This window comes from Tiliqua scincoides, chromosome 5 (assembly GCF_035046505.1).
Source record: "Tiliqua scincoides isolate rTilSci1 chromosome 5, rTilSci1.hap2, whole genome shotgun sequence".
Taxonomy (NCBI): domain Eukaryota; kingdom Metazoa; phylum Chordata; class Lepidosauria; order Squamata; family Scincidae; genus Tiliqua; species Tiliqua scincoides.
The window spans coordinates 126,325,129-126,349,140 of record NC_089825.1 but is presented as its reverse complement, the minus strand read 5'-3'; the positions used below and the strand labels follow the sequence as shown (position 1 = coordinate 126,349,140).

At 52.3% G+C, this 24,012-nt stretch overlaps 2 protein-coding genes and 3 non-coding genes across 5 annotated transcripts in view; 1 reads left to right on the top strand and 4 right to left on the bottom strand.

The window, feature by feature from the left end:
• The window catches only part of TNFSF12 (TNF superfamily member 12), a 28,074-nt gene extending 20,453 nt beyond the window's left edge, over positions 1-7,621 (bottom strand). Inside the window, exons 1-3 of the mRNA XM_066630415.1 lie at positions 7,478-7,621; positions 5,665-5,811; positions 3,478-4,281 (exon numbers count right to left, since the gene is read on the bottom strand). Coding sequence (XP_066486512.1) covers positions 3,478-4,281; positions 5,665-5,811; positions 7,478-7,621 — 1,095 coding nt within the window. The remainder of the gene's footprint in view (positions 1-3,477; positions 4,282-5,664; positions 5,812-7,477) is intronic.
• Positions 4,816-4,887, bottom strand: TRNAG-UCC (transfer RNA glycine (anticodon UCC)). Its single transcript has one exon. It is a non-coding gene; the product is annotated as a tRNA-Gly (tRNA).
• TRNAL-UAG (transfer RNA leucine (anticodon UAG)) lies at positions 5,196-5,277 on the bottom strand. Its single transcript has one exon. It is a non-coding gene; the product is annotated as a tRNA-Leu (tRNA).
• Positions 5,696-5,767, top strand: TRNAG-UCC (transfer RNA glycine (anticodon UCC)). The gene has a single exon. It is a non-coding gene; the product is annotated as a tRNA-Gly (tRNA).
• A 6,426-nt stretch (positions 7,622-14,047) lies between the features above and the next one.
• POLR2A (RNA polymerase II subunit A) overlaps positions 14,048-24,012 on the bottom strand; it is a 31,804-nt gene continuing 21,839 nt past the window's right edge. The window contains exons 15-29 of the mRNA XM_066628259.1: positions 23,719-23,941; positions 23,065-23,248; positions 22,433-22,604; positions 21,656-21,761; positions 21,221-21,426; positions 20,807-21,031; positions 19,861-20,107; positions 19,644-19,744; positions 18,780-18,884; positions 18,465-18,647; positions 18,060-18,263; positions 17,769-17,955; positions 16,913-17,026; positions 16,217-16,366; positions 14,048-16,120 (exon numbers count right to left, since the gene is read on the bottom strand). Of these exons, the coding sequence (XP_066484356.1) occupies positions 14,964-16,120; positions 16,217-16,366; positions 16,913-17,026; positions 17,769-17,955; positions 18,060-18,263; positions 18,465-18,647; positions 18,780-18,884; positions 19,644-19,744; positions 19,861-20,107; positions 20,807-21,031; positions 21,221-21,426; positions 21,656-21,761; positions 22,433-22,604; positions 23,065-23,248; positions 23,719-23,941 (3,564 nt within the window). The 3' untranslated portion in view covers positions 14,048-14,963. The remainder of the gene's footprint in view (positions 16,121-16,216; positions 16,367-16,912; positions 17,027-17,768; positions 17,956-18,059; positions 18,264-18,464; positions 18,648-18,779; positions 18,885-19,643; positions 19,745-19,860; positions 20,108-20,806; positions 21,032-21,220; positions 21,427-21,655; positions 21,762-22,432; positions 22,605-23,064; positions 23,249-23,718; positions 23,942-24,012) is intronic.

Here is a 24,012-nt window from a genome sequence, read left to right as displayed (position 1 = left end):
CAAGCAGGAAGTTAAAGAGGTTTCCTAGAAACAAGCTTCCTCAGAAGTTCCTCTCCCCTCCAAGAACTAGGTTGCAGTTCAGTTGTCAAACCAAGGTCTGTTCCACCCCAGAGAGAGCTGCATCTCTTGATCAAGCAAGACATCCAAGCCAACACCCACCACTTCCCCAGATGCAACAGCCTCAGATGACCAAGATTCAGAGTCTGCTGTCCCAGGCTGTGACGGGGAAGACAGAGACCAGGGATTCTAATGCACTAACAAGGAAGCCCAGGGGATTGCAGCCCTCCCATGGCAGAACTGGGGCAGCTGCTTCAGGCAACAGATTTTCAGTCCTGGAAGGGGTGGCAGGGTGGAAGAAGTTCAGATCTGACCCGCAGCGAGTTCTTCTGCACGGCTGCCCCTTAAATGAACAGGACCCGCACACAGCTGTGTTCCATTCACCTCCTTTTAAACAAGGGCAAGAAAGTTCTGCATCATCAACACTCTTGGAACCTGAGAACTTTGGATCACACCAACAACATTCTCAGAAGTTTAATTCAGAGAATTCACATTTTTGTGATGTAATTTTCAGGACTGATTTACCACTTTGTACCTGGGGAGAGCTCAGCAATGTGGAGTGGAAAGGCTGGGAGGGAAGGAGGGGGATATTCAGGATCAGAGAGTTACTAAGGAGACACAGCAAACAAGTCCTGCAACATCCGCCCCCTGCCCCGCAAGTGCCTTTTCAAAGCTGACTTTCCAATCCCTCTTCGCTCCTCTCGAAGTCGAACATGAATTCACCTTCTTCTCCAACAGAAAAGGAAGGTTTCCAAAGTGCTGGACATCTGTCATTACGCACAGTTTGTTCCAACACAGGCCTACAAAATTGAGGGTCAGAACAGTTTTTCCCCAACTTTATGGTGGTTTGATATGAATTTGGGGTGCCGATTCCAAAAATGGCATCCATTTTGCCCTATTGCTTCTAGTTTTGGAGACACGGCATAGCCTCTTTAGTGTATGTTTCAAGCAGCTTCCTCATGAGGAAGGCTTCCTCATGAGGAAGCTGCTTGAACCATTCACTAAAGAGGCTATGCTGTGTCTCCAAAACAAGATGTGACAGGGCAAAACGGATGCCATTTTCGGAATCTGCACCCCAAATATACCCAGGACTTGGTGTAACATTTAAGGAAGCAAAATGTGTGTTGGCCTGAGTAAGTACTGGGGCTCAAGCTGGTCTAAGTGGCACCAGATCTTACCTGAAGGAGCCTGCCCCCCTGAACTTGCAAGTGGAGAAGGGGTCGGCTGCAGCAGTCACTCTGTACATGCTCGGGGGCAATCTTTTTTATACAACGCTCTGTAATATTTACCAAACACGAAATGTGCTTCGCTTCACATGTGCCAGAGCGAGAACTTGATGCTGCAAACAGACCTGTGTCTGAGGGCACAGCCCTGCAACAAGGAGTCCTCCCCTCCACCGTGAGCGCCTGTTGGGTCTCCTCCACGTTTAGCAGCTGTGAACACTCTCTCTTACCAGTGCTTTTTCCTTGCCAAGGACTCAGGAGGGGAAGTTCAGAAAGTCACTGCAGATGGGCCTCCAACGTCTGAGGCCAGCCCAGCTGTTGGGTGTGAGGATTGCAAGGGGTGGGAAAGGATCGCCCCACTCACCTCTGAGCCCCACACACCCTGATCACCTGCCTATGGGAATCTCGGTTCAGATCACTGAACAGAGCACTGAAAAGGGGACAACAGAGGTAGCAGCCCAAGTGTCACGGCCTTTGGCCCCTGCAAGCTGAAATGTCTCTGGGGTCTCTGGGAAAGTCTCCACTCCAAGAAAAGCACATGTTTTCTAATGTTGGTGAGAGCCACCGGTGTGGTCTGCCAGCTGGATCCGAGTTCAAGTTCTGGGTCAGACACCAAATCACTTGGGTGACCCTGGCCAAGCAGTGGAGACCAAAATTAGGGGAAAACTCTGGCCACTCTTTCCCACTTGCCAGACCCCCACATGCAACAGTCCAGCTGCAGCAAAATTGGCATCAAGGGATTTTTTTGCATGTTGAAGGGGAATGGATTCTGCTACCCACTTTCAGCCCTTAGAGTAGCCATTTTCAACCACCGTGCCATGGCACACATGAACAGTCCGCAGGTGTGCCACAGGAGTTTGGGGAAGGGTCATTTATTAGTAGGGCCATTGGGGGCTGTGAGCCCCCAACAACAGCATGGTGTGCCTTGTCATTTGTCAAAAAAACAGATGGTGTGCCTTGACAGTTTTAATACCTTTTCAGTGTGCCATGAGACGAAAAAGGCTGAAAATCACTGCCTTAGAGGGTTGGCAGTGCATTTTGGTAAAAACATTCCCCCCCCCCCGCACATTATGTTTCGATTGGCACTTCTCGTCCTGGCAAGGCTCCTGCACCAGGCAGAAGTTCCACTGGTAAAGCCGTCCCCACTGAGGGAAAGCAGCTGCACCTGCTGGATTTCTGTCCTTCATGCAGTAAAAGGCGCCGGAAATCAAAGCTGGCCTCCCTGTTTATTTAAAGTATTTGGAGGAAGCGTCCTGCCCACTCCAGAGACCATAATGAGTACTGGTCTGTTTCCCACAGTGGCCCCAGAGGATTCGGTGAGGGTTGGCAGGGCTGGTCGCATGTGGGTGTCTGTGCACACTGCATGCCCGGCCCTCGTCAAGGGTGCCATCTCTGTTCTGAAGTCAGCGTGCAGCAGCTGGAGGTTGTTTACTGGGTGTGTAGAGATGCTCTGCAGCGCCCAGAGATGGGAGGAGTGGGCTTCTGGCTGTGCTGGGGACTGCGCAGCATAGCTCTGTGTGAGCAGTTCCCAGTCTGTGCCATCCTCTCCCCCCAAAGAGGTACACCAGCACTGCAAAGTTGCTGGGCAGACGCGTGCAGATAGCAGAGTTCTTTGCACAGAAATGCCACGGGGGGGGGGGGGCGTCCTGCATTTCACGGCCCTTCTCCTGGCATCCTCGCTCCGCACTCACGTGCATCTCTCTAGCAGCAAACTGAGGCTCCCACATCCTGCATCTGATCGTGTGGCTCTGCTCCAAGAAAGCTGCTGCCACAATAAATCTGTTAAGGCCCAGCCTCTGCCAGACTCTGAATTATTGACTATTTATAACGCGCACTGATGGGGCTGGGAGTGTGGAGCGCTGCTATGCTGTGCCTGCCCAGAAGTCCACACGGGGGGGGCGCGTAGGGGGGGTCTTGTGCACTGATCGACCCCCGGAGTCCCTGCAGTCCACCCTGTGCAGAAGCGCAGGAGGTGGTGGCCGGGAGGCAGGTGAGGCAGAGCCTCCCCGCCGGAGACGTTGCTTTTGGAAGGACTCGCTCGCCTCCTCACTCTCTGCAAGGACTCCGGTGGGGAGGCTCTGCCTCACCTGCCTCCCGGCCAGCGCTTTTCGAAGGACTCTGGCGGGGAGGCAGAGCCCCCCGCCGCCTCCCCCTCCCCACTGCCGCGTGCACGCGCAGAGCCCCCCGCGCCCCTCACCTGCGGCATCGCGGCGGCTTCAGGCTGGACGGGGCGGGCGGCCGAGCGGGGCCAGGCGGCCAGCAGGAGGCTGAGCGAGGCCAGCAGCAGCGCCGAGCCCGAGGCCAGCGCCAGCGCCAGCAGCAGCAGGCGGGCGGGCGGCTCGCGGGGCCGGCGGCGCCTCCCCATGGCCGGGCAGGAGCGCGAGGCCGCGGCGCGGGACTGGCAGCGGAGCGCCCGGGCGGGCGGGCGGAGGGGCGGGCGGAGGCGAGGCCGTCCGGGGCGGCGGCGGCGGCGGCGAGAGGCCGAGGCGGAGGCGCGTCTCAGGACAGGAAACGCCCGCCGGAGCAGCGGGGGAGGGAAGGAGCGCAGGAAGCCCCGGGCAGCGAGCGGGCCGGCCGGCCGGCGGGGCTGCACCCCTGCTCGCCTTTCCCGGGAGGAAGCCCGCTGGCTGGGGCGGCACTTACTTCTGAGTAGACGGGGCTGGCTGGCTGGCTGGCGGACGCAGGGCGGGGGCTGGTCCAGCAGCGGAGCCTCCCCGCGCGGGGGCAGTCTACCTTGGCATCCTGGGCTCCTCTGCACCCCCCCCCACCCCGTGGCTGGCTGGCTGGCTGGCGCTCTCCAGAGGTCCAGGGAGAGAAGCCTCCCCGCGCAGGGGCAGTCTACCTCGGCATCCTGGGCTCCCCCCCTTGGCTGGCTGCTACTCTCCAGAGGTCCAGAAAGAGGAGCCTCCCCGCGCAGGGGCAGTCTATCACCGGACCGGGCACTGTGCGCGCGCACCCCATCGGGGATGCAGGGACGAGCTTCCCTCCGCCAAGCCTGGCCCTGGTTGCGGGGACGTCGCTTGACACGTTACGCTTCTCCCGGGGGCACACTGGTTGGCAGCACTCGCTAGAGGCAATGGGGCTCGGACTGCAGCCTCAGAGAGCCGCGGGTGGGAGGGCGCCTCTGGTGCCAGCAAGAGGTCCCCGTCCCAGGGAAGCGGGCAGGGCAGGAGGGGGCAGTGGCGTAGCCAGAGGGGGGCAGTGCAAAGCGTACCCCTCCATTTTGCACCCCCGCCCGGAATGCCTCCAAAGGGGGGGCGCTTGCCCGCCGCAGGAAGCCCCCATGCAACACGCAGTGCTTTGCCCCCCCTCTGGCTACGCCACTGGTCTTGCACCTGCACCACTCGGTACCCTCTAAATCGGTGTATCCCTTGCGTGATGGTGGAGCACACGCGCGTGAGCTGCGTGCGCACGGATCTCCCCGTGCAAAGCGATCCAGGGGACCCTCCTGCAGCCTTTCCCGGGGGAGAAGCAGTGTTGCCCTTTCCCTCCCGGGTTGCAAGAGACTCGCCAGGCTCAAAAGCAAAACCGACGCTGCGTTGGCCGGGAATCGAACCCGGGTCAACTGCTTGGAAGGCAGCTATGCTCACCACTATACCACCAACGCTCTGTGCACAGTCTGCTCCCTGGAAGCCATCAATGTCTGACCGCCCAACGCTAGTCACACTTCTTGGGAGTAAATCCCATTAACTCCAACGGGGCTTACTTCTGAGTAGACAAGCAGAGGACTGGGCTCTGTGCAGAGGGCAGCCAGAGAGAAGGGATGCGACCCTCTCCTTTCCCTCTTCCCCAGTGGGGGGAGAGAGCCCAAGCCTCCTCAGAAGTAAGTCCCATTATAGTCCATAGGGCTTACCCCCAGGGCAGCGTGGCTAGGCTTGCAGCCAGCAAAATCTTGCCCAGGGAGAGAAAAGCAGCTGGCAGCGGTGGGATTCGAACCCACGTCCCCATAGAGACTGGAGCCTAAATCCAGCGCCTTAGACCGCTCGGCCACGCTACCCACGGTGGGGGGTGGGAGGTTCCTGATGGAACACAGGGAGGAAAGGGGGAGGGGAATGAACGCCGTCCCTGCAAGGGCGGCCACGCTGCTGGCACATCCTTTCCAGCCCGCGAGGGGAGCTGGAATGGCCGCGGGAGTTTGGAGTGCCCTGCAGGAGGCTGGCTCGTCTCCAGCCTCTTCCCCCGCTGGGGGAGAGGGGAAACTGTCCCTGCCAAAGGGCAGCCATGCACTTCCCCAGCGCCTGCCAGTTGCAGCCAGGCGGAGAGGCCAATGCTATGCCTGTCTACTCAGAAGTAAGTCCCATTATAGTCAGTAGGGTTTGCTCCCAGGTAAGTGTGGACAGGGGTGCAGCCTGAAAGTGGTGCAAGAGGTAGCAGAAAGAGGAACCTCTGGCAGTGCTGCAAGCTCTGCTCCAGCTGCGTTGGTGGTATAGTGGTGAGCATAGCTGCCTTCCAAGCAGTTGACCCGGGTTCGATTCCCGGCCAACGCAAAGACTGCTCTTTTTCTCCTCTCCTTGTAGGCTCCCATCTTTTGCTAGAAATGGCAACCCAAGAAGCAGACAAGGAGATGGAGCCAAGAAGTCTTGATGCCAGCAGCAGTTCCCTTTCAAGCCAGCAAGGAGGCTGGCCACTCTCCCCCTGCAAAGAGCAGCTGACTGCTGGGATCAGGCCAAAGCAGCTCCATTTAGTTTAGCATGCGCCCTCTTTTCGCGGCCAAGCACACTGCCCTTCCTGTGGGTCATGTTCAGGACCTGCTCGGCAGAGGTAGGCTGCCCCTGACTTGTGGAGGCTCAGGGACATGCAGGGAGTGGGGAGGCAGAGCTTCCCCACTGGAGTCCTTTGAAAAGCAGTGGATGGGGAGGCAGGTGAGTCAGAGCCTCCCTGCCAGAGTCCCTTGAAAAGCAACAGCAGAAGCATGAATTATGTGTGTGCTTGCACACCTCACACTGCAGTGGCACTTTTCAAGGGACTCTGATGGGGAGGCAGTGCCTCACCAGCCTCCCCACCCACCAAATATCCCTGTTAGAGATCCTGGTTCGTGGCCATTGAAACCCCTCCACCCCCTCCATCTTTCAAGACTGCAGTCCTGGACACATTTACTTAGGAGTAAGCCCCATTTAACTCCCTCCAAGAATCAGGAGGCGGCTCATACAGGGTGATTGCAGGTTCCCAAGAGCCCCCTCCCCCCCACACTGCTTTGATGCTGTTTGAAAAACATGCCCTCCAGTAGGGGCCAACTGGACAGCCTGGGCTCACAGGAACCTTGGATGATCTCTTACAGCTCCCTGCTGGGGATTATGACCTGACTTTAAGAAGACACAGCACCAATTTAATTTACTGGACTGACAGAATTCACTGCCACCAGATGCGATGGTGAGCAGCTTTCAAAAGGGCTTAGATGCATGGAGGGGAAGAGGCCTGGCACCTGCTTTTGGTCATTCGTGATAGCTAACTAGAACCTCTGTGTTCAGAGGCAGTCTACCTCAACATTGGTCCCTAGGTTCAACCTGGGAATGGCACACAACTCTGTGGTGGAGCACCTGCCTTGCATATGGTCCCCACCACTGTCACCAAGAAGGGCCAGGAAAGACCTCTCTGATATCTCAAAGAGCTGCCATTCAGATCATCCTGGGCTAGATGTGCTAGCAGCCTGACAGTGAGGTGGGGATGATGGGATTAATGCCTTCCACCTCCTGCTTAGGGGTTGCTCGGACACATATGTACACATACAATACTCAGCTGAACCAATGCACAAGATTGGCCATGATTATTTAATTGAATTTTGTTTCATCTTATTCTAAGTGTGAGGCACTTTAGGTTGCCTTGATAGGCAAGAAAAATTAAAACCCCAGTCCCCAATACTGCACAAGGCCCTGCTAGACACATTTCAAGACAATCCAGGAGTGGAAACATCTTCTTGCCCACTGCCCCTTGAAGATCCCCCCTCAGTGCTGCTGCCTCTGCAATCATTGATACTGCTGAAGTTGGTTCCTTCACTCCACTTCCTTATTTGCCAGAGCTGCATGAAGGAGGAACTGAGTTTTCATGACACCCCAAAGACCCTCAGACCCCTCTCAGACCCTCTTGGATACCCCAGAAAGAGCCTTGGGAATCCACAATGGCCTGGACAACCACTGAATGCCAACCGTGGCAGTTGTAAAAGCCTGGCGGAAGCGCCCCTTCGCAACTGGGCATCAGACTGAGGAAAGGTGACAGGAGCCTTCGGGGAAGGAGGGGAGAGGAGTCTCTGGCCGCGCCGCAAGTGGCTCTTCCGCCATCTTGGAGCCTTCGGGGAAGGAGGGGGGAGGAGTCTCTGGCCGCGCCGCAAGTGGCTCTTCCGCCATCTTGGAGCCTGGGGGAAGGAGGGGAGAGGAGTCTCTGGCTGTGCTGGAATTGGCTCTTCTGCCATCTTGGAGCCATCTTGGAGTCTGGGGGAAGCAGTCAAAAAATGAAGTTCCGAAAGCGGTTTTCGAAATGCAGAAGGTGGTGAGATTGTCACCACGGCATGGACCTCACTGTAAGCCCTCAGATCCTTCAGCAGAGCAGAGGGGCTGCTGTGCAGGCCCCAGTGCAGCACCGGCCTGTAACATCGCCCCTGGCAACACTGCGGCTGTTCAAGCGATTGCTTGCGATGCCGGCGCAAGCACCAAGGAGCACGTCTTCATGCTTTCCTTTCAGGGCGACGCTGCCTGCTGGTTTCCGTCTTGGAGCTGAGGAATGCAACTTCATCCACCACCAGGCTGCTGCAGGGCCCACTCACTGCTACAGTGTGAGGGCCTTAAAGGACAAGCAACCAGTGGCCCGGCTCACGGAGTGCTAGAACACGGAGTTGCTCCATTCAAAGTAGCTTGTTTGTCTGCTTTGGCTTTACTGCCAGCTCCGTTTATGGCCTTCGTTGCCAGCAGATGCTTCGATGGCTGCAAAAGAGGATCCACCTGCTCCTCCACGAACGGCTGTTGGTAGCTGCTGTTTATGGTGGCTAAACGGAACCTCCATGTTCAGAGGAGGTTGTTGCTGGGTGCTCTTCAGGAAGGGGGAGGCTGGATTAGATGGGCCCCTTGTTCGAACCAGCAGCAGGCTCTCCCAGTTTTCTTATCATCCCCCCCATACAGTTGAGGAGATAAAACCCCACAGATCAGGAAACGGACTGCTTGAGAGAGCAGAGATGGCAACTGCTGTAGTTCATAGTGCTGATAAACAATCTTGGGTGACATCGCACAATGGCTGTCTGGGTCCACAAAGACAAGCAGTGTGGGCTGTTCTAATAGGGGGTCATTTGGGGCAGAGCAAGGGCTTGATCTGAACTACCTGAATGATGGACCTTTCCAGAGCTGTAGTCCATAATAGCTAGATATGGAAATTCTGTTTACAGACCTGATTGGGACTTCACAACTGGCAGATTTCAGCCCTGGCCTGTGTTTGGTGCTAGGGCTCTGCCCTGGGACATGTGGAACAAGACTAGATGGAAGGGCCTCTGAGGGGTGCTGAGTGTGTTTCTTTTGCCACTAAGTCAGGCTGGATCGAAGGGGGGATCATGGGGACATGTGGGTTCCCCAGCAGTCTGGGGTTTCTGTGCACCTGTAGCCTCTGAAGAGTGTGAGGCAGATTTAATAGAAACACAAAGTTGCTTAGACAAAGCGATACAGGCTAGTGAAAGCCATAAGCCAAACACAAACAAATTAAAAGTTAAATCATTAGGAAGTTTAATAGGGAAAATGTTCAAATGTTTACTTATGTTAATGAACCAAATGTTTATGGATGTTTATAGCTAAATTAGTTATTAGTTTCTATGTTTAGGAAATATGGAAAAGAGTTTATTTGTTTAGCATGCTTAAAGCATTTTTTGTCTCAGTCAGAAGCTGCAGCCAGTGGACAGGCTGTAAATTAAGGAATGTTTCTTAAGAACTGTCAAAGCATCAGATAAGGTAAAAAGGGAGTATGAGGAATGAATACTGAGTTATTACAGCATGCATACCAAGGACTAGATAAGAAAACACCTGGAAAAAGGGGGATTTTTGCATTTTAAAACTTTCAGGCTTCCTTAAACCAGAGAGAAGAAGGCTTTTTGGATTCTTTAAACTTATTATTCTATTAGTTCCCTTTAAATCAAAATTACAGTCTGGATATACATATGTTGAGCACTAAGAGAAGTATTTAAAGGGTACTAACCAGAGTTTCATGTCAAAGAGATCACAGTGCTTGTTTACTTAATAATATTGCTTAAAAGTGTAAATTAGCAATGTATGGTAGTTTAAAGTGAATTTTAGCTGATAAAATAGTTAGATCAAAGCATAAATACACAAAATAGTAAAAAGCCATTAAATTAGACCATTGAGGCTGCTTAAGTCTCCGATGTGTCTCAAAGTAACCTTGAGAGGCAGATGTAGCAAAGTTAATTAATAGAGTCTAACAAGGAGACTGGAATGTGGTATACTCCTCAGATAAGACTCTTATCTTAGGGCAGAAGCATTCCTAACTCTGTATCTCCCCTGCCTGATACTTTTAATTGGAACTAAGGAGTTACAATTCAGAGACAGATTTACAACTCAAAAGAGATTTAGTAGTCAGGAAATAGGATGCATTTGTAACAATTAGAGATAGGAAAAGTCATATCTCTTGAAGATGATAGAACTAAAAGTTATATACAGGTCAGAGACACTTTAATGAGGAACAAGGCCTTGGCAGAGACAGTAAATCTGTTGCTAATTAAAATAGTTTTTCAAGATACAGACACCTGCAGAAACAGCTGGACAGGAACAAGATAATAGAGTCCCTGATAAGCCAGGAAAACATAATGAGAACCTCTAAGCTGACACAGAGGGAAATATTTGTTTTAAATAAGAAAAGAGTTCTAAAAGAGAATCCTTTTGTATAATAAGAGTTTAGTTTGTCCTGAATTAAATAAATGAAATTACACCACTATGCAGATCACATATAGGGAATCACACATGGAATAGAGAATTAAAAACCAAGAGGCTAGTTCAAACAAAGGTTAGCAGAAAGCCTACAGTGATTGAGACCAGACAGAAAGAATGATGAATAGATAAGCAGATGGCTGTTTGAAACATGTCAGGGTCAGGCCAGTGAGGAATGGCCAGAGATCAGCAAAGACATACCAAAAGCCAGTAATAAATAAGTAAAGAGTAGCAAAAGATAAAAGGACATAAAGTTATCTGTGGCCAATCCTGAGAAGGCCTCCATCTCTGATGTCGTAACCCCAGCCAATGACAGTGTGAAACTCTCAAACAAAGAAGCCAAAATACTATATATAAGCAAAAGGCTCACACTGGAACATTACTTTTTCTCTGAGAGTTCTGGGAGTTCCCACATAGCTCCCATTGCTCTCTCCTTTTGGACAGGAGTCCCTGAGAAGCCCATTGCTGGCAATGAAATAAAGCTCGCAGACGATCACTCTTGCCTACTGAGTTTGCTTTTGAACTTTGCTGCTGACCTTGCAACAAAAGAAGCCAAAAATGTTTCCTTCCCCCTCCCCATATTCTAGAAAACGGCCCAAGCTCCATCTTTTGATTTTATAAACCGCTGCAGAACTCTCAACAATGTCCCCTTCCCACTATTTTCCCTGCCTGCCCACTCATTCTTCTGCTTGCCATCTAGCCTAGTGATTTTCAACCACTGTGGTGCAGCACATTGGTGTACCATGAATGGTCTGCAGGGGTGCCACAGGAGTAGGGGGGTTGATGTGCTAGTAGAACCATTGGGGGGTGTGAGCCCCTGGCCAGCAGTGCGGTGTGCCTTGTCAATTGTCCAAAAATTGATGGTGTGCCTTGATAATTTTAGCACCTTCTCTGTCTGCCTTGAAAAGAAAAAGGTTGAAAACCTCTGCCTTAAACTCTTGCCCCATTTTTCTTTCAGAAGTTCTTCCAATATTTTAATTAGAGACCAGCCTGTGGGCAAAGGGGAGACCCCCCCCCCATCAGAGCACATCTTGATGAAGCCTCCAAATATTTCTGTGGCTCCCTTGAGCTGTCGCTGGCACTGCTAAACAGACTTACTACCTAGCAAGTGTGCTTCTGTGATGACAGTGTTCCTTTTTCAGTCCAGGCCATTGTTTGCCTGCCTCTAAGCAGAGAACAGAGCTTGTCCTTCACATGTGCTGTTTGGACTTATCACATGAAGGGTAGAATCTGCTGATTAGCTCACGTACTGGGAATATCTTTCTCAGTGCTGCTACCCCACATGCTGAGACTGAAGCCAGGATTCTCTGCAAGTCAGCCCTGTGCTCTCCTGCTAAGCTACGGCTCTTCGAATATCAGAACTTCTCATTTTTGTCAAGCTGTTGTGACTTCTTGCTGTCGCCCAACTGAACTATAGATCCACGATGAGGTCACTACTACACTTATTACTGCTTACAAGCCTGCATTATTGCGTTCACCCAAGGGGGGCAGAGCACAACCAAGGACAGGCAGACAGACAACCAACTTTAAGTTGGTAGATTTATGCCAATAAAGGTTCTGATTGATTGATTGAAGTTGGTGGATTAAAGCTTGAGTTGATTAACCTTAGCCAATTTCAGTGGAGGAATTTTAGTGTTTTCCTGCCACTGTCTTGGAGATTGTCTAAGGGAAGATCCTGTGCTGACAAGTATCTTCTTGTTGGCAACCTTCAGCCTTGAAAGACTCTGGTATCGCGCTCTGAAAGGTGGTTCTGGCACAGCGTCTAGTGTGGCTGAAAAGGCCAATTCGGGAGTGACAATCCCTTCCACACCGGGAGCAAGTGCAGTCTGTCCCTGGTCTGTCTCCCTGGCTATGGGCCTTCCTTCTTTGCCTCTTAGCCTCAGACTGTTGGCCAAGTGTCTCCTCAAACTGGGAAAGGCCATGCTGCACAGCCTGCCTCCAAGCGGGCCGCTCAGAGGCCAAGGTTTCCCACCTGTTGAGGTCCACTCCTAAGGCCTTCAGATCCCTCTTGCAGATGTCCTTGTATCGCAGCTGTGGTCTACCTGTAGGGCGCTTTCCTTGCACGAGTTCTCCATAGAGGAGATCCTTTGGGATCCGGCCATCATCCATTCTCACGACATGACCGAGCCAACGCAGGCGTCTCTGTTTCAGCAGTGCATACATGCTAGGGATTCCAGCACGTTCCAGGACTGTGTTGTTAGGAACTTTGTCTTGCCAGGTGATGCCGAGAATGCATCGGAGGCAGCGCATGTGGAAAGCGTTCAGTTTCCTCTCCTGTTGTGAGCAAAGAGTCCATGACTCGCTGCAGTACAGAAGTGTACAGACAAGTATAAAAGCAACAAAAAGGAATGAGTGCTTAATATGCTGATGAAGGGAGGGGAAGCCCACAGCTGACATAGGAGGAGGAGGTGCACCTCGTGACACATCTTAAGACAATGCAACCACTTCTGAGGAAACAACCTTGGTGCCTGAGACACGACAAGCACCAGGTCGCAATGCTGTTGCACATGTGTCCAGGTCAGAATTCTCATGAGAGGCTCATGAAGCAACAGATGACACAAATGAGGAAAATACATTGATATCTGGGCGCTGCCGAGAGAGGTCTTTGGTCTGAGAGGTCCAGGACTAGCTGAATGAAGGGTCTGACTCAGTAAGAGGCAGCTTCCGATGAGTACGGGAAGCACGCCACACACTTCCTCTTACTTAGAACACTGGTCTGATCACGAGTGAGCCATTGTTTGCGACCTCAGCTGCTCTGAGAAACTAGCCTTAAAATAGGAATTGTACTGAGCCAGGCTGTGGCAGGACTCCAGCAGCTTCAAGTGCCAGCACAGAAATAGATGTTGAGAGCAGAACCCAGTAACTAAGAGAACCTCTTTTTGCAAACAGAAGACCAAACGCTCCTTAAGGCTGCCATGGTAAGCTCAACATGCAGGTGCAAGAGCCAGGGCTGTGGAAGGAACTCTGGGATCAAGCCTTTAATGCCCCTCCCAGAGTTTTGGCTGCTGGAGAATCAGGGCAAAGAGGCAGGGTTTCATCCTGGTCAAATGTTGCCTGTGCCATGAATTCTCACCAGGTGCTGACCTTCAGCAAGCCTCTCCCAGCCTACCCCTGCTGCTGCGGTGATGGGAATACTGTAGTTACCAGCCTTCCAGAGCTGTTGCAAGGCAAGATCAGGGTAATATATGAACAACCCTATGCATGCTCAGAAAGTGCTATTGTATTATCCTCATGAATATCAAACATAAGCTAAACAAATAAGCATTTGTCAAGAGGTTGTGAGATTTCACTGAACTTGGCCCCGAGTTGGGGGTCCTGATTTTATTTTAGTTTATTTAAGACCTATAGCACCTCCATCAGGACTCAAGACAAGCTGAAAGAGTGCCAACAATGTGCCCAGTTCTGGCATGATCATGACACAGTAGTGTCAGCTCCCCCTGCCCCCCACAATGCCCTCAAGGAAGTCCGGCAGCCCCTCTGCAGCTCAGGCTCACCCTCCACCACTGAAGTGGCAAAGCCCCTTCTCTCTGCACACCCTCCTCCAGGGCTCAACCGACCACGGGCCACCCATGAAAGGCTCAATGTTCATCTCTGAAGAGTTGGTGGTGGTTGGCAACCTTCAGTCTCGAAAGACTATGGTATAAGCCTACAGCACCCGGTATTCCCAGGCGGTCTCCCATGGCCTGACCCTGCTTAGCTTCCGAGATCAGGCATGTGTAGGGTAACAGATGCTGAAGAGTTGGAATAAGCTGAAAGGGCTTTCCCCAAGGAAAAACAAATACAGAGGAAGTCAGACATGCAACCCAGCCCTGGTTTAACACACGGTTTTAAAATCCTGCAGTTAACACACACAAGTTCAAAAGTTAGTAAAAAATTTTTATTTTTTTTCCCCAGAAAGATACAGTTTTGAGCTTACAGAAAAGCAAGAATTTTAACACCCAACAAAATGACATTCTCTTTCCTCTGATCCAGCTGGCCCCTCTCTTGGCCAACACGTCTTGCACACACGGGTGCCACATCTCCCCCTCCCTCAGCACAAAGCAGAACTGAAAGTAATGTCTGGCCAGGCCACCCCCCCTCCCCCTTGACAGGGAAAGCAGCAGAACCAGGGAACAATTCTGAACTTTTTAAACATGCTACAAAGGAAAACAAGCGCCAACTTGACATAAGGTTAAAATGGCTTCTCTTGAGAGCATTTATTCTCAGACCAAAATCATAACAGGAGAACCCAGAACACCCCTAAGAAATTTTCTAACGTTTCAACATAAATAATTGCCGACAGATGTGAAGAGAAATACACTTGAAGCTGGAAATCACCAGAGCAATCAAACACTCTGACACACCAGATTCTCTTCTCCCTACCACAGTCGCAAGAGATCAGAAATCTGGCTCCATCTTGCTGAGGTGAGGGGTTTGCAAACCCCCCCCCCCCACTTCAGGCCACTAGTGAGATCACGTTTGCAGTTTCACTAGGTAGTTGATTATTTACAAGTTATTTTTGAAAGATAAAAATGCCAAAAGTGGCTAAGAGCAGAGACCAAAACCTTCTCCATGGGGCGGGGGGGAGAGGGGGAGATGAGTATCAGTTTCAAAAGATTCCCTTCCACACCACAGATTTCCATAGCTCCTTGGAATTCCTTGAGACTGGGAAGATGACAGGAACCACCGAAAATCATCTGTCCGTCTCCCAAGGGGTTCTGATGTTGCATCAAATCACAAAAGCACACCACTTGGAGATCACACCCCCACAGGTCTCCAGCCGATTCTGCTTTCAGTTGTCTTCATCACTGTCATCTGGACTGATGGCTGGGCTTGTGAGACTGTAGGTTGGCGAAGTGGGGCTGTAGCCAGGGGAGGTTGGGGAGTATGTGGAACCTTTTGGGGATGTTGGTGAATAGGTAGGTGAGGTTGGGCTGTACTTGGGGGATGTTGGCGAGTAAGTGGGACTGGTGGGGCTGTACTTTGGCGAGGTTGGGGTGTAGACAGGAGATGTTGGTGAGTAGGTGGGACTGGTAGGGCTGTACTTGGGTGTAGTGGGGCTGTATGTAGGTGAAGTTGGGCTGTACTTGGGGCTTGTTGGGCTGTACTTGGGGCTTGTTGGGCTGTACTTGGGGCTTGTTGGGGTGTATTCTGGAGAGCTGGGACTGTAGGATGGGCTGGTTGGGGTGTACTTGGGGCTGGTTGGGCTGTAGCTGGGGGAACTGGGGCTGTAGCTAGGCGATGAAGGAGTGTAAGTTGGTGACTGTGGGGTATAGCGAGGACTGGAGGGAGAGTAGCTGGGTGAAGTGGGGCTGTAGGATGGGCTAGTAGGAGAATAACTTGGAGATGTTGGGCTATAATTAGGGGAAGTTGGTGTGTAGTTGGGAGATGTTGGACTGTAGCTGGGAGAAGTTGGGCTGTAGCTAGGAGACGTTGGAGTATAATTTGGAGACGTTGGACTGTAGTTGGGGCTGGTGGGGCTGTAGCTAGGACTGGTGGGGCTGTAGCTGGGTGATGTTGGGCTGTAGCTAGGGCTGGTAGGGCTGTAGCTGGGTGATGTGGGACTATAGCTGGGGCTGGTGGGGCTGTAGCTGGGTGATGTGGGACTATAGCTGGGGCTGGTGGGGCTGTAGCTGGGCGATGTTGGGCTGTAGCTGGGGCTAGTAGGAGAATAACTAGGTGACGTTGGGCTGTAGCTGGGGCTAGTTGGGCTGTAGCTAGGTGATGTGGGACTATAGCTGGGGCTGGTTGGAGAGTAGCTAGGGGACGTTGGGCTGTAGCTGGGGCTGGTTGGGCTGTAGTTTGGACTAGTGGGAGAGTAAGAGGGGGACGTTGGGCTGTATGAAGGAGATGTGGGGCTGTAGCTCGGGCTTTGAGGTGTGTACGCTCCAGGGGAGCGGGGTTCATAGGCAGGAGACGTTGGAGAATAGCTGGGAGACATGGCTCCACCTAGAGGAGTGGAAGAGAAACAGCCATTTAATGGTAGATTCTGATCAGTTTTTTGAAGCCCAAAAGTCTGGGCACCACAAAGACACCACTACTGACCTGGCGATGGGATGTACGGGCTGGAAGGTCCTGGAGATCCGGGAGAGCCTGGGGTGGGTGACCATGCCGGAGAATAGCCTGGACTGAAACCACTGGCGTCTGAGGCAGCACTAGGAGAAAACCCAGCCGCACCTGGAGTCATTCCACTTCCTGCATAAATGAAACAAAGAAAGACATGAGAAACCAGCCTGTAAGAAGGGGGACCCCCACCCAGCAGCCCCTGAGGCTTTGCGGCTGGGGTAGCACATGCATGACAATTCTGATACGAGGTGGTAGAGAGCACACCCAATTTTGAGAACTGAACCACAACCAGAAATAATAAAAGCCATTGTGGTTTTTCCCTTCATGCTGCTCACAGAAATCAGCAGCAGGAGTCCTGCCTTGGGTTCATTTGTGGTGTTTGGCAAGCGGTGATGACTGCTGCCACTGCCTGCAAAATTCCAAGAGGCCCAAGTACCTTTTACTAGTGCAGGATTAAGGGATGCACAACAGGAAGATGGAATTCTGTGCTTTAAAATCCAAACATTTCACAAAATTGTAAATATGCACACACACACACACAAAGCTGGCTGTGTGAAAAGCCTCCAAGATGCACACCCCATCTTCTGTGAGAACACACTATTGCCTGTCCAGACCGAGCGATCTTGGGAGGCTCTCGCTTCCCGCCCCCCAGCCCACAGTTCCATTCAGACATACCAACACTGGGAGACCAGGCTCCATACGCAGGTGTGGCACCCTGGTTCCATGGCGTCATGGCGGGCGACATTCCACCCATGGGACTGGGAGCAGAGCCAAAGAACATGCCAGTAGCTGTGGGGAAGAGAACAGAGTTAGAGGGCAGGAAAACTGACATGGATGTTGTGGAAAGATCAGCCACTCCCTCAAAGCAGGACATCCTTGAAGGAGGGAAGAGGAGACTTTTCCACCACATCCCTGGATTCCGCTTCAGCCTCCCTTTTAGAACAGACATGAGGAGCAGGAAACACAGGCAAAGACAGAGCTGGTCTCTCATACTTCTTAACCTCACCACTACTTCCAAGCTCCGCAGTTTATAATGCCAGACCCCAAAGGGCGGAAGTAGCATCTCAGTCTTGCCCTGAAGATCACGTTCTCAAAAGTGCTGCCAAAATATGGTGAAACCCCCCCCCCCCCCACCATTCTCACTCTGGTGCCCTCCCCTTCTCAGAGGCATCAGACAAGTCCCCAAAAGCCAAAGGCCTACAGCCCTTCATTGGTCGGAATAATAAAAGATATTGCAAGAAACTAGATATCCCTCCAACCAGGAAATAGTGATGAGGCCTCCAAATTCTTGAGTTAAACATCAATCCCCATCTTCTCCCATCCACGTTAGTTGTTGCTCTTAGGGCAGGGTACATGTCCCTTGTACAGTCTGGTGCCTTTTGGAAGGTAGTGGTGACTTTCAGAATTCCCTGCAATACCTGCTCTGGAATTTGCATTCCCCCCCCCCAAAGGTGGAGAACCAAGAAGCAGTACTTCCAGGCCCTCTGCTCTGCACTCCTACACCTATTAGACGACCGACAGGACTACTTACGCCCCCCGACACCCAGCCCAGGGATGTTGGTAGGGATCTCCATGCCATATTTGCATTTCTCGGCGTCCAACAGAAGGTCAAAGCAGCCAGTGCCCGCAGGGGCCAGCTGGCCCAGCATGATGTTCTCAGAGACACCCTTCATGGGATCACTTTCACCGTGGGCGGCTGCTTCCATCAACACATCGACCTGCAGTGGGCAGCAACGAGCAAGGCCACGTCAAAGGTTGCTTTCTGCTCCTCCAAGTGAGGGACACAAAGAGCTCCCTCCTCCTGGGTCCCCTGGCTACGCACCGTCTCCTCAAAGGAGCACTTCATGAGGGGTCCCGTGTCCTGCCGGTTGACACCGTGCCTGGTGATGGCCATCAAGTGCCCACGACATGTCATGGTGTCGCAGAGCAGTGCCAGGTGACGGTAATTAACATAGGAACCGTCAAAGGAGATGACGTGGTACAACTCCCTCTCCAGGGCTTTCCTTACGGCCTCAATGCCCAGCACCTGCGCAAGAGGAACCACACACAAGAGGACCATCGCTTAGACTTCAAACTGCTTAAACTGGCAGAGCTTAACCCATGCCCTCCGTTACCAGGTTGATTCCAAAACCTTCTCCATCCAGCGTGGGCTCAAGGAAGGCAACAATTCACCACCCCAGGAAAGGAGCAAACCCAGCCTCAGCTCAAATGCCTCCCAAATGCTCACCGTGAAGATCTCCACAATGTCATTGGACGTGGTGCGCACAGGGTCCACATCTTTCTCGCTCAGCACCCGCATGAGGCTCACGCCATCTGTCTCCAGGATCCATTCCTGCAGTGCCTTGAACTCCCCATCCTCGGTGATGATGATTTTCTTCTTGTTGTCTGTCTGGGGCAGGTGCATGTACACCTGAAGGCAGGCGAGACAAAAAGCAAGGGGGCTTAAGGGGGCCTGCACAGGGCTCTCTCATCTGGCCAGTCTTTGGGAGACAACCATCAGCTGCAGCAGCCGGGAGTTCCTGGACACACCAGCCAGGCTCACCTTGCTGATCTGCTCAATGCCTTGAAGAGTCATGTCCGTCAGCATGTTGGACTCAATGCAGCGCAGGAAAACATCATCGTCCATCTTATCCACCACCTCTTCCTCCTACACAACAGAGGGAGGATGAAGCAGGGTCAGCCCCAGGGGACACACAGCACCCCCAATATCCAGCCAGACTCTGAGGGGAGCAGTTTAGTCCAACCAGCTGCTGCACGGAACCATTGTGGACCTACTGCCCACCTGCACAACCCAGAACAAAGACAAGGACTATGAAGCCACATCTCACAGGGTCAGACCAGTGGATCATCTAACCCTGTCTGCTCGGACCACCAGCAGTTCTCCACAGTTTCAGACTGAAGAGAAAAATTTCCTAGCTCAGTGGCAGCCGCAACCCCATTTTTAGCTAGAGATGCCACATCTGGGAGCTTGTCTGCCACTGAGTTACACACCCTTCCTCACACTGGAAGCGGCCTTAAGTCACATTGGGTCACTATGGAGCCACTCAGGTTAGCATTCTCAGTAGTGGCTCTGCAGGGGGACAGAGAACCAAGGGAAAGGGAGGGGTTCTTCCCCAGTCCTATCTTGAGATGCTTCCTGGAAGTGAACCTGGGACCTCCCACCAGTCAAGGGTGAGCTCTACTGCACCATTCATGCATGAATGGGTGGAGGGAGCAGATGGCCCTCTGGCTCCTCCCACTGTTTGATCCTCGTCCACAGGGTTAACAACCAAGGAACAGTTCACATGTGGCAAGATATGGGCATGTGCCTCCACCACAGATCAAGGGGTTCCACTACATTAATGGGTCCTGCAGCATTTCCGTTTTCAGCAACTACAAAAGCCTCCTCTCCCTCTTGACTCCCCACCTCTTGCATCTTGTTCTCGTCACTGTTCATGATCCGAATCCGTAGCACCAACTTCTCAGCATTGTCATCATTGAAAATGCAGTTAAGGTCGTCCCCAAAGCCTGCAAAGAAGGGGGACATATGCATGCATGCAGGTGCTGCAAGCAATGAAAAGGCCACCAGGACCTCCCACTGCAAACGGAAGAGGGTCCCCTGGGGTTGAAGAGCCAGGCCTCACCAGCATTGATCTTCTCGGCAATCTGCTCCATGGTGAGCTTGCGGTCTGTCATGTGCTTGCGGTCCAGCTCCACCCGCAGGAGCCAGGGAGAGATCCGGGTCACGTCAAAGTCGGGCATCTCATAGTACACATTCACCCACTCTTGGTCCTCAGCCACTACCGTATTCTGTGGGTTAGGGTCATAGTAGATGGCTGTGTTGGCTGTCACCTTGCGAAGGGTGGTGTGCTCCAGGCGGCAGAGGATGTCCTGAAAGGTAAGAGGAAAGTAGGATGCAGAAGATTTGCAGGTGGAGAGCTGAGGCCAGACTTGATGGAGCTGTCACCGGCCCTGCAGCCCACCAGGTACTGACTGGCAGCAGCACTCCCATCTTTTGCACACAATTTATGGAACTTGCTGCCCCAGGATATAGTGATGGCCATGAGCTTATGCAGTTAAGAAATTCAGAGGAGAAGGAGAACTTGATTAGCCACAAGGCAAGATGGAACATCAGAGGCGCCACATCACTGAAATAACGGAATATGGCTCCTGCTTAAGGGTGCCAGGAAACAGCTGGGATACAAATAATTTTGGGCTGAACTCAGAAAAGCTCTTCCTGCAATGCTTAACAGAGCAGGAAGTGCTTTGCGAAAGGGTCAGTCATGGCTTGCTGACACTGGGTGCAGCAAACTGAGACAGGTGATACAGATGCTGAGGGCCAGGAATAGGACTAAGACATGAAAAGGAAATGACAAAACCCCCTTGTGATGGGAGCGCTGTCTGGTGCAGGAGGCAAGGAGGACACAGCGTCAGAACTGCAGCACCCAGCAGTAAAAAATGTTCAGTCCAATGGAAAGCTACAGGCCCACCTTTGACTTCAAGACACCACTTCCGCCCCGTGCCTTTACCCACATTCACATTTTCACCTCAGTGCATCCTGTGTGCCCGTGTGTCTGCCACAGGCCTTACCTTGGCTCTCTCAGCATCACGGGCAGACTGCCCCAACAGGAAGACTGTCAGCGAGGGGGTTTTGGGCTTCTTGGAAATGTTGATCAACTCTTTCAGTCGAGGCACACCCAGGGTCACATTTTTGGCTGACACACCAGCGTAGTGGAAAGTGTTCAAGGTCATCTGTGTGGCAGGCTCGCCCAGGGACTGGGCAGCCAGCGCCCCCACCATCTCGCCAGGGTGAGCCTGTGAGGGAATTTACGGGGAGGGGAGAGAAACAAAGTTGGTGTCCAGCTATGGCTTCCTGGGTAAACAACTCCAGAGAGGAGGGCAAGTTCCCAGCTAACAATCACGTGCAACTGGGCTACCAACTTCCGCATTTCTCTGAAAAACCCTGCTCAGCCAAAGCCCGCCTGCCAGCGAATCAGGACTCACAATGGCCTGGTTGAATTTGGACTCAATTTCACCCAGCAGCCAGTCAAAGGCCTCCCCACTCAGGCGGAACTCCTCAATCATGCGCCGGCTGCAGAGTGTGGAGCGCAGGTGGATGTTGAAGAGCAGCGTGGCATTCTCCTGCGCCTGTTTGCTCAGGGGGTCGTCCCCATTCACGATCACCAGCTTCTTGCTCAGCTCCTTCACACCTGCCCAGAGGGGGAGGGAGGGAAAACTTATAGAGACTTCCTGGGACCTCACAGGCAACAAGGCCCACTTTTCCTGCTTGATTACACCCCCCCCCCCCGCTTCTGCTTCATTTCAGTACCACAACCCCATCTTCCCAGTCCACTGTCTCGCAGGAGATGTTCTATCAGCCCGGTAGATCCAGGGGCAGACAATTGTTCATGTGCCTAAAAACCATTCCCCCCAACTCACCCTCTACCACTTTGATGGGGTGCAGGTCAGAGGGCAGGCGTGTGTTGATGTGGAAGATTTTCTGGGCATTCCAGATCATTCGCTGCAGGTTGCAGGGAAGAACCACCTGCGTGGAACAGGAAAGGCGACAGTGAGTATGGCAGCAAGCCCCCTTCGATGATGCCAGACAGATTATCCCAACACTGCCGCTGCTCCTCCCTCCACCCCATTCCCTCCCTTTAACTCTTCACTCCACTTACTGCCTATCCCAGAAGCTGAAGGAGCCAGTAGGACAGGTGAAGACCTTTCTCCCTTTTATGTGGGGTGGGGGAATCCTATATGTCTGTTTGGAAACCCCACACTAAGCACTCTAGTGCTTCCCCTTCTTGATTGTTCCTCAGCTGCCTGCCCAGAAGCACCTCCTGGCCTAGCTGCAGAAGGCTGAAGATGCACCTCTCACATCCAAACCTCTGCAATGATTTCTGACAGCCTTCGTGCTTTTCTCTCTGCTTTTCACGCTGATGAGATCTTTAGAAACTGTTCTGCTGGCTTACTATTTTTACAGCGTTTTAATTTGTGTTGTGAGCCACTTTGAATCTCTGGGGAGAGGTAGAATATCACTTTTAAAATAAACAAACGGGGAGGGTGGAGATGAGAAGCCAAAGGAGGGAACAGATGGATTGTCCTTTCAAGTCAAATGCGCATCCTCAGTTAACCCAGCACTTTCAGAAGGTTCTAAAGTTCTCTGCCCCGTGGATGGCAGAAAGGAAGGGATGGGTTGGTGGGGGCTCATCTCACCTTGCTGTCTCCCGTGGGGAAGATGACCCTCAGCACCTCCCGGTCCTCTCTCATCTTCTCAAATTCCCTCTCCAGTTCATTCTGAATGTGTGCATTGCTGAGGATGTCCTTCACCATCTCCTCCTGCAGGGTGCGCCGCAGAGCTCGCTCATTTGTGTAGTCAAACTTGAATCTGGGGGAGGGACCAAGAGAAGCCTTAGACAGTTACCACCTCCACAATAAAGTCAGCCAATGGATTTTGACTACAGATACCCAAAGCATTTCACAAGAAAGTGAAATGAGACAATACTCTACAGAGTACTGCCCCCCATGGCCAACAGAAGAAGCACAGCTCACAGACAGAGCACACCCGCACCATACAGTTTTAGAGTCTGGAAAGCCTGTTTCTCTTATCCCGGCACAGCCACGAAAAAGACAGTGGCAGATTTGAAGACATCCACTGCTACACCAACAAGCACTGTGATGGTCTTTGGGAGCCACAAGGCAAAGCAGCAAACTCTTCAAATTAGAGCTGGGGGCCAGCTGTTCCCCGCTGAGCATAGGCTTCCTCCCTCAAGAGAATGGATCCCACTCCTGACTTGCAGCCACCAAGTAAAGCATGGAAGCGCTTTGCACATTCACAAGGGACTCACTTCTTCTCAAACGCCTTGTTAGACGGCTTCAGTGTGGCCAGGTTCTGGAATTCCACGCTCTCCCCGGCCAGTCCGTCCTCACCATAGCGCAGCTGCACCACCTGGTTGATAGAGTTACGCACTGTGGCATCGTACTTCACCATCACCGATTCCATAGACTTGATCAGTCGACGCTGGATGTAACCTGGTAGGAGGGGGTAAGAGATGAGTTAAAGCCTTGTGAATTCCTCTCCTTCCTAAGCCTACAGACCAGACCTGACTTTTACATGTCAACAGCAAGAGTTCAGTCTACAACACGCCCCATACATGACTACAACCTGTGGAACTCCTTGCCACATGATGTGGTGATGGCACATGGCCTAAATACCTTTAAAAGAGGATTGGGTAGCTTGATGGAGGAAAAATCCATCACAGGTTATAAGTCACGATGACTGTATGCAACCTCTGGGTTTTATAGGTAGCCTATCTCTGAATGCCAGATGCAAGGAACTGGCTATCTTGTATTGAGTGCTCCTGAGGCATCTGGTGAGCCACTGTGAGATACAGGAAGCTGGACTAGGCAGCCCTTGACCTTACACAGCAGGGCTCTTATGTTCTGAGCATTTTCCTTCTCCCCACCTTCTCATTCTCTGAAGGGGCCCTCCTCCAACTCACCAGTTTCAGCTGTTTTGACAGCTGTGTCAATCAGCCCCTCTCTGCCACCCATCGCGTGGAAGAAGAACTCTGTTGGGGTAAGGCCGGCCAGGTATGAGTTCTCCACAAAACCTCTGCTCTCAGGACCATAGTCATCTTTTATGAAGTGTGGCAGTGTCCGGTGCTTGAAGCCAAAAGGGATGCGCTTCCCTTCCACGTTCTGCTGGCCCACCACAGCAATGACCTGGGGGGAGGGAGGAGGGAATGGTGAAGGCGAGGCTGGAGCTGGGGGTCTACAGCAAAATGGAAAAGGAA